Source organism: Glycine soja, chromosome 16, assembly GCF_004193775.1.
Source record: "Glycine soja cultivar W05 chromosome 16, ASM419377v2, whole genome shotgun sequence".
NCBI lineage: Eukaryota > Viridiplantae > Streptophyta > Magnoliopsida > Fabales > Fabaceae > Glycine > Glycine soja.
In genome coordinates, this window is record NC_041017.1 from 10,307,924 (window position 1) to 10,317,689 (window position 9,766).

General features: G+C 34.0%; 1 protein-coding gene across 1 annotated transcript; it reads right to left on the reverse strand.

The window, feature by feature from the left end:
- Positions 1 to 2,894: 2,894 nt before the first annotated feature.
- On the reverse strand, positions 2,895 to 9,113 carry LOC114390662 (TMV resistance protein N-like). The gene is made up of 5 exons (XM_028351480.1): positions 8,495 to 9,113; positions 7,272 to 8,364; positions 5,936 to 6,211; positions 5,070 to 5,846; positions 2,895 to 4,146 (listed from the first exon to the last, which is right to left on the reverse strand). The coding sequence occupies exons 1-5, from the start codon at positions 9,109 to 9,111 to the stop codon at positions 3,568 to 3,570; spliced, it is 3,342 nt and encodes a 1,113-aa protein (XP_028207281.1). The 5' UTR covers positions 9,112 to 9,113; the 3' UTR covers positions 2,895 to 3,567.
- Positions 9,114 to 9,766: the final 653 nt, after the last annotated feature.

Genomic DNA, 9,766 nt, shown 5'->3' on the forward strand with positions numbered 1-9,766 from the left:
CTATTTTATACTCTATGCATTCTTGCTAATAATACTTTTTTCTCTTATTTTAAAATTAAATGGTACATGATATTGCATGGAAAGTTGGGGTTTGGTGGTGATGGTGGATTCAATTTACCTTAGGAAGTCCTATGAGATTTAATTATTCAAAGGCAATTTTAGTCGTGCAGGCTACTAAGTATGCAAGACTATCCAAAGTTATCTTGATGTCACTTTCTTATAAATGGTGACACACCGCTAGCAAAGAGTATCACTTGGAAGAGAATGGCATGTATATGATTTTAAATTATCTAGTGTTAGTGCAGAACTAGTGTCTGTTATAGTGGTGATATCAGGAAAGCTGGATTATGAACATACTATACAATATAATCATGTTTCAGAGTAGGACTGTAGGAGTTAGCAAATCCTAGTTGGTGTAATACATGATATTTAATACCTTTATTTTTTATCCTCTTATGTTATTATGTTTGCAGTTTGTTTCTCTTGCCCTCTTTGACATACTTTTCAAATTCAAATCCTACTTATTTGTTTATTTCACAGTATTTAGGTACCTTTTTTTGGTGTAAACAGTTACTGCCTTGCTGGTTTTTATGAGTTAATGTGCTGTTGCTGTGTTTGACTTGGAAGTTGTTGAGATGCCGTTGATCATAATCACCTGGGAGCTAATAAAAGGGCTAAGGTGAAAGGGTTGTAACTAATCAAGTTCTATTATGTATCGATCTTGCAGGAAGTTGGTTTACCCTGTTCACATCCTAATCTAATGTTTATGATAAGTTTCTGTCATACCATAATATACCCCCTTAAAAAATTGCTTAATACTTGAGGATGACGAGCCATAAAATCAAATAAATTTGTGTGAATAAAAAGGAACAGACTTATTGGTGAACTAACAAATAATTTCAATGTAAATAAATAAATAAGAAAATATATTAATAAAAGAATTCACATGATTTAGATCTTAAAATAGTGGGGTGTTTTTGGGTAAAGCTAACTAATAACTTATAAGTTAGTTGATAAATGTAAATTGACATAAAAGTACATACATATGTACAAAGTACAGTATTTTGAATTTTTTGAAAATTTATCTTTTGAAAAAATTGGTCAATAATATATTATAAAAAAATAGTGTATGAATGACGACTTTGCTTAATCCTCGTGGAGATTTGATGAAACCATGGGTGTGTGAATGAGCAGAAAGGATTTGTATGATTGCTTTTGGGCAAACATATGAAATGGTTTGTATGGAGAAATTGTTCAGTAATGGGCACAACAACTATCCAAATTCAAAATCTGTAAATAGTGTCAGCTCTTGCAAGTTGAAGGGTGTGCAGGTGGTTCCTTTGGAAGAGAGCAGTATCTCAGAGGAACTTGTGGAAAAAGGAACTGAAAGTGTGTCTGTACAAGAGGAAGACACTGAGCAGTATTTTAGTTTTCTGAAATAATCTTTCTGAAATAGATTCTTCCCATGCTCTCTATAATTTTTCTACTGTACTCCCAATATTCCATACCTTCTTTCTTCTGGCATCATTAGTGGCATACAATCCTTCTTTGTAATATCAATTTTGTAATCTTTCGCTTTCCTCTTTGTAATATCAATTTTTTCAAGTGGTAGTGTTCCTTGCATTTTTTTCAAGTTAACTGTGAATTATGTCTTAGAACAGAGGCTTCAGCTACAACTAGCAGTTAGTATAGTGCAAATTCGTCCTTTTATAGGTAAATCTGTGTTAGAGCAGAGCGGCTGCGGTTGATAAATAGAATTACTTTAACTAAAATTTATTTTTTTCTTATATTAATAAGAAAATCACATTACTGTTCACATTACTTGTATCAAAATTTAATTTTTCCTAAGAATATCTTAAATTTTCCTAAATGCCACCAATTGAACGAGAATTGGTTATGAGTAGTATTAGCTTTAGTTGGCTGAGCGACTCTCCTCCTGGAATTAGGAATCAGCAAGAGATAACAGGGACGTACTTAACAGCAAGGAAGTAGATCAATCCCGTTTGCTACAGGATTCTTTCGATCTGGTAAAACACTTTTTACTATGAAGTCACATCTCAGTTTGAAACCCCAATACTTGCTACTTCAGCAGAGGCATCTTCCTGGCTTAGAAAAGATCCGCTAGATTCCCTCTGACTCCTAGTCGAGATCATCTCTTTCTCCCATCCGTAGACGGACGAGCATCTCCGAACCCTAAGAAGTGAGTTTTAAAGAGGAGTGCTGCTCAAGCTTCAACTCCGCTCCTTTATGTGTTGGGTGTCGCGTTTCTACCAGGGGTAAATAATCTTCTATTTCAAGTACTTGTCCTAAGCCATTTTCTTGGTATATTGGCCTGAGCTTCTTCCTTGAATTTCATTTAAAGGAATATGTTTTATAGAGTTTATTGCATCGAGAAAAGGCAATATTATTTGGCCTACAATGAAAGGAAAAGAAACAAAAAAGAAACTAAACCTCTGCAACAATGAGTGATCTCATGACAGAAGCATTAACGAATGTCAAGCCATAATTTATATTATTATTGCCGATGACCCTCTCAAATAGAGCTTTACAGAAACAATTAATCATTCTGCTATTGCAAGTTGTTCTGCCAATGACTTCATCTCTGAAAAGTGCAAGCATTCTTTTCCTATCTGAGTATCAATTTATGTATGCAATTTACCAATGAATCTCCTACAGTTTTGATAAACGATGTATGAGAAAATTCCTTTAGAATTAGCATAGATGGCAAGTTAGGGATAACCACGGTTTGAATTTTCAAGTTTTTAGATTAAAATTTGTGGTCTTAGATAATAGACAGTTTAATTTGTAATGGTGGTGCATATTGAATTATTGACATCCTTTACTTTCTATATTGAGCTTTAAGCCATTATTGAATGTTTGAATGAGAACATTCATAACAACTAATTACTCTGTTATTGAATAAGAGAAGCATTACAACACTTACAAATAAAAATTACAATAGCAAGATTAAGGAAATGGTTATAGAGCTACTATACATCATGCATGCAATTGACTACAGCTTCTCAATCGTTGTCACTTCACACGGATTGTAGTTAATTAATAATGCCAGCAACCTTCTCTGGATTTGCACTTCATGGCATCCATCTTGTATTATGTTGCTCTGCTTTCCCATGCATTTAGAGTGCCATAGGTACTATCAAAAGATCTCAAGTCACTGTTACAAACCAAAAATCAGAAATATGAAAGAAACCTCCCCTTTAAGGGGTTTCCCATTCACAAAGAGCCTCTTCTCACTTTACAAATGGCAGCTTATTCCCTTTCCTTTGATCCTACCCCCATTTATCTCGAATAAACCTTTCCAACTAACTACCCATAATATTCTAACACTGTTGGTCCTTGTAAAAATATAGAGCATCACAACACCATGTCTTTTCAAGCAATGAGAAAAGGTCTGGAAACGAAGTCTTAAATAGATTTTCAGAAACTTATTAATTGAAATAAACATCAGTTTTGCAACCTTATTAGTGCTTGCATGGAAAACAAGGGAATGATACACAATGACAATGGCATTGGCAGACCTAGTAAAAAATTGTTGAAGCCTCTATTTCACCTCATGCATGTACATTCTCCCATTCTCTGTATAAGTCTAGCAAAAATATTTTTCTTTGGCTTCATGGATGGCTCTGATTTCATGTTAGATAATGGCTCCATTTTAACATTAGGTGATGGATCTGTTTTCATGTTAGACGATGACTCCATTATCACATTAGGTGATGGCTCCATTTTCACAGTGATTGACTCATCATCATATATTAGATAGAGAGCTGTCTTCACAACCGTCAATCCATGACCAAGAACTACAAAAATCTCCACATTGTCACTGGGTCTTAGATTTGATATTACGCCCTGCCAATCTTCATCATTAAAGGAAATTATTGTGTCTCGCTTGTATATGTGGATGGTGCACTTTGTGTAATTAACAATGGAGACACCAGTAAGACATTCCTCTGCCATGTTTTTAGTGGTTGATGAATAAACAACACACAAAGTCATTCCCTTAATGCAGCAATCACTATCCACAGGCAATTGAAAATGTACTGAATGTCCCTGACCTATACAAGCTAACCAATAAGGATAATTGTCACCCGGAAGGGGAAAGTCACTTGAATCATTGGTTCTCAATCCCTGTATCATGAACAAAAGCTTAATTATTTATGTAATTAAGCAATTCAAAAGGACATTTTTAGTCTTAATATAATGTCATTCCAAATTACCTAAGGTGAATTTTTAATATAATACTACAGTATGGTCTATAGAAAAATATGGGCACTTAATAGATTTTTATCACCCTCGTCAACAGTAGAAGATTTGGATATATTTCTTGTACAATAATAGTAGCAAAAGTGCAAAACTCTCATCAAAAGAAAAGGTAGCAGAACTGATGTGTCAGATATGTCTTTCAACTAGTAAATGGTCATTTTCTCATGTTGGGTAGAGATTATGTGCATCTGCAGCACTTAAGTTTCTAACCATGGAAATCCAGTTTTTTGATTGGTGTTTGTTTGTGACCTCTCAGTTTCCTGATCTTATTTCCCCATGTGGATGATTTTTTTCTTAAGTATATCTCTATCAACTTATCTCTTGCTAAAATTTATTCTATTCATCATTTTAACAGGCTGCAATTCAAGTTAGTTTATATTCCCATGACAGGATCCAAAGTCCTCTCAGGTAGAAGGTTCTTACTAGACAGTTCTATTCTTTCATCAACAAGCTGGTTCTTTTCAATATTTCTACATTACACATCTTTGTCACTTATGCTGTGAATTGAGTCTGGCCTTTTTGAGCCAATCCTAATGGATTTATTCTTAATTTTTCATTCTCTAATGCTGTCTGGGTGGTTGTCCAGACATCCATCTCTCTAGCACAGGTTCTATTATTTTCTATCATATTACGAAGTTGGAAATTAATTTTCTCATTCATGGCAAGAATCGCGTACGATATAATCAGAAACAACACATACTTAAGCTAAAATAAATATTATAGCATGTTCTCTTAATTACAAGATGAATAATAAAGCTGAGGTAAACAAATATTGAGTAAGAAAGAACCTCTGATATGCTCTTGCTAAGCATATTGATGACTTGGTCATAGCGTCCCATTCCAATCAAATAAGATTCCATGGCATTCTCTGAAATTTGTGATTCATATGATGTTCTTTCCAATTCTGTAAATTTTACTTGACATAAGTCATCCATAACTTTACTTAATTTTTGGGTTAATTGAAACTTAGAGTCGCACTGCACTAAAATACTTCGAAGTTTTGAAAGTCTAACAAGCATTGGCAACATGTCACCCAAATTATTATGATGAATATCCATGGAGGTTAGAGAAGTTGACATGCTCCCAAATGAGTGAGTACAAGATCTGAGATTTGCTGTTGGTGACATCCAAGACCATATGAGAGAAGGAAAAACATCACGTGCTAATCCTTCAAGTCCACAGAGGGATATATAAACAATGTTTTTTAACCTTACAATTGATTGAGGCATTTCTTTTACGGCTGTATCTTTTGCAATCAGTGTAGTCAAGGATTCCATCTGCACTATATCTTCTTCCAACATGTCAATCTTTGAACAACCAGAAAAGATGAGAGTTTGCAAAGATTTCAACTGATAGATCCTCCTCGGAAGATTGCTTAGACTTGTACAGTCCATCAAATTTATCACAAGAAGATTATTTAGGTCTCCAATGGATTGGTGCACCTCAGACAATCTTGGACAATCTTTGAGATTGAGTTTTGCAAGATTTGGTAGTTTTGAAAAATCAGGGGTGTGCATCAAGTTCCTTGAATGGCTAAGATTGAGGATCTTTAGCCTCTGCAGCAACTATAAGAGAAATATTTAACAAAAAATGAGAAGCAAATGATGGGAAACAATTACCATTGTCATTAACAAAAGTTTCATGTAATGTTTACCTGTGGCTCCTTCCATACTAGTCTAATATTACTATATTTTAATTCAATAGAAATTAGATTTTCCTGGTACAAGTTTTCTGGTATGTGTTGTAGAGGAAATCCTTGCAAACAAAGCCATCTTAGGTTTTTGTTAAGATACTCATAATCTCCAACAAGTTGTACATGATCAAGTTGCAAAAGTCTCAATTTCTTCATTTTCTCAAATGCTTTAGTATTGAAGTGAAGTCCACTAGTTCTTTGTAACTTCAAAGCCAAGCCCTCAATTGCTTTTGTTCCCTGTGAAAAGAAAAAGGCACTGAAAAACTTAATAAATAAAAGGAAACATAGTCATTCTCTCAATATAAAGCAAATAAGTAAGGATACATCCAATGCCATTAGACTCACCTAAGTCAAGGTACAGGGTAGCTATTCAAACAACGAGTCACCATTTCAAGTGGATACACACACTTCACATCTTAAAACATTTTAAGACAGTACCTTACATTTTGAATAAATTCAAATAATTTAATTAGAATACATTGATGATGTAAAAGTTTTTTAAAATATCATTTAATCATAGATAGTCATGTATTATATTGCAAAATTTTTAACATTTGTAATAATTACTTTAAAAATCATATTCAGAGTGATTTCTAAATGGTTGTAGCTTATATATGTGTTGGACAACCTACACTTAGTGTTAATTGGTTTTAAGATGAAATCTAACCCGGTATTAGAGTCTATAGTCTAATCACGCTTTTTCCATCCTCAAGACTCAAACCCTAGGCTTTGTAGGACGCCGTACCCGGTTCCACTCACACTAACGACATGTTTATATATTAAAATAAGTATTAACATAACATTTATAATTAAGTTTTATAAATTAGTAATTCAGAAAATATGCGATATAAATAAAATAATGAACATTGTATTAGGTGTAAGCTTTTTTTTGGTGGTAGGGTTTATTTCTTTTGGTACAGAACTGAGAACTGTTTGAATAGTGTTAAACATTCCTTTCTCCTGACAAAATACTAGCGCTCAAATCCTTACTAATCTCAATTTTCAAGCATTTTTTACAGCTTGTCTTTCAACCAGATCAACCCGATGGTCCCCAGTTTGCCTAGTTCAGACAGTCGAACACTGGTTTGCAAGCAACATGGTCTGAATAAATCCGGGTCTAATAACATTGCATCACATTAAAAGAGCAAAATCATTCAAATTTATTTTTGTGAACAATGAATCCCACAAAAATTAGCAAAACTTAAAAAGAACAAGATGATTTAAATTTAGTTTTGTGATCATGATAAAAACACATATGATCAAAAGTTTCAAAATAATATGTAGAGAAAGTTCTTACAGTATGTTCTAACAACAAATCAAGCACTTCTTGGTGAACCCACAATCGACTACGCTTCTCAGGTTCCTCTAGAGAACTTTGACGAACAATTTCTCTTCCCATGTCACGTAGCAAATTGTGCATTTTGATCTTGTTATTCTTTTCAAGCTTTATGAGGCTCCTTTCAACCAGGATTGTTATTCCAATTTCAGCATGCAGATCACAACCTTTTAATATCTCTGTAACATTGACTCTATCCTTGCCAATAAAGAAAAAACATATGTCAAGGAATATATTCTTTTCCTCACAATCTAAATCATCATAGCTTATTCTAAGTTTCTCTTGTACTTGGTCATTGGGAATTTTCCTTAGTTTTGCCAACACACTTTCCCATTCTTCTTTTGTCCTCTCACATAAGTAAGATCCAAGGACTTCAAGAGCTAGTGGTAGTCCTCCACAGTAAGCAACTATGTCCATTGAGAGTTTAATCAAGTCTTCTCTTGGATGTGCTTGTCTAAAAGCATGCCAACTGAAAAGCTCAAGGGACTCATTTTCGTCCATTTCCTTTATTCTACAAACATGGACTCTGTGATAAGGTTTAAGTACATTAAGTAGGCGTACATCTCTGGTTGTAATGATGAACACACATCCTGTACCAGTCCATTCACGATTTAAAGATAGGGCTTTCAATTGCTTAACATCAGTCACATCATCAAGTACAATAAGGGGCCTTCTTCCAAAAAGTTTTTTCTCGATCCCAATTATCCCCATCCCGACTCTAATATTTAGGATATCAGAAACAAGTTGTTGTTGCAAAAAAAAACACCCTCTACTATCATTTTCACAAACTTCTCTAATATTTTCAATGAAACTGCTATGCCTGAATCTCCGGTGAATCTTATTGTAGATAACTTTGGCCATGGTTGTTTTACCCAAGCCACCCATTCCCCAAATCCCTACAACACAACCTGTGTCTGATTGAGCATTAATAAACTCAATTACTTCTTGCACTCGGGATTCTAATCCAACTGGGAATTCGGGAATAGACAACAGCCGGGTGTCTAGTTTTCTAGAAATGTCCTCAACAATTTGCTTCACTAGGTCACCTTCACTCCTTCAGTAATATGGTAATTCATACCAAAAAATGACAGAAAGAGAATATATTACGAAATTTGATTTATATACTTAAAATGTTATGGAATCTAAAATAAAAAGAAGCAAGAAAGTAGAAAGTATAGATATACCTCCAATTTCTGGCATCCCAACCGACCAAATCTGAAGCCTCCTTGAGTGCACTCTTCCAACTCGTAAACATAAAGTCGATGGGCTTACTTTTTTGCATAAGTGCTTTCAAGCGTTGTCCAAAAGCACCCGTTTGATGACGTACATCAGATGGATCAACATCGTAAAATACAGGCACAACCACCTGGCCATAAGCTCTACGGTGGTAAATTATTTCGACCAGCTCATGAAGACACCAAGTTGATGAAGCATAGTTAGCCGAGAAAACGACGATGGATATCCGAGACCCTTTTATGACTGCTAACAGTTCCTCTCCCAACTCCGTTCCCTTGCGAAGCTTGTGATCGATGAAAGTGTTGATTCCTGCATTAGAGAGGGCAGCATACAGATGAGACACGAAAGTCTTGCGCGTGTCTTCTCCTCTGAAGTTCAAGAACACGTCGTTGACCTTGGAGTAGCTGTTGGAAGATGAAGACGCCATTGAGTGCAAGAAATGAATTCTAGACGATGCTCTACTTAGAAGACAAGACACGGTGTGTGTTTTTTCTCCATAAGAACCAAAGAAAAAATTTATAATAAATCCATTAAAATAAACCCCTTTGGTATAGATAGAGAACATTGTGCTTTACTCATCTTTTAAGTTGTATTAACAAATTATCAATCGCACTGAGAAAAGTTACAGTTAAATACTCGATTAGAATAATCCATTTTTTTCTTAATAGTTGATATATATTCCTATTCACCTCTTTTATTTGCTTTTTTTAGCTTCGGGTAGGTAGCACCAATTTAGCTAAGGAAAAGACGTTTATTCTAAGACGTTTATTCTAAGAGAAGGAAAAGACATGGTTAGTGGTCTCTTTAACCAAATTATTACTTTCGGTGGGTTACCAATTAATTAATTAATAATTAATAATGCAACAAATTACTCTTTTTGTTTTCCCTCTCTCTATTCACCAATTGTTTTTACTTAAAAAGTAAAAATATAAAATAAAAAGTGAAGTTTATCCGAAAAAGAAAGTTTTTTTTTTTTTATCAAACGTGTATGCAAATAGTATAACTGTAAGTGCTTACCAACTTGCATCTTAGTTAACCCATGAATCACGCGGATTAATTGTTTTAAATTTAATTTAATTAGAATATTTTAAAATTTGGCTAAAATATAATTTTAGTGACAGTTGGACGACTTGACTTAAGTGTTTATTTTCTATCTTTTAAAAAATATGTTTCTTAAATGTTAAACAAATATATTTTTAATTTTTTAAAATAAAAACAGA

What these genes read in the sequence shown, in the direction of transcription:
- LOC114390662 (XM_028351480.1), bottom strand. Translation starts at nt 9,111, where the DNA reads ATGTTCTCTATCTATACCAAAGGGGTTTATTTTAATGGATTTATTATA. An exon ending in ATTTGTTGTTAGAACATACT is followed by an intron (nt 6,212 to 7,271) that starts GTAAGAACTTTC and finishes TTCTTTTCACAG; the next exon opens with GGAACAAAAGCAATTGAGGG. An exon ending in TTAGCAAGAGCATATCAGAG is followed by an intron (nt 4,147 to 5,069) that starts GTTCTTTCTTAC and finishes TTCATGATACAG; the next exon opens with GGATTGAGAACCAATGATTC.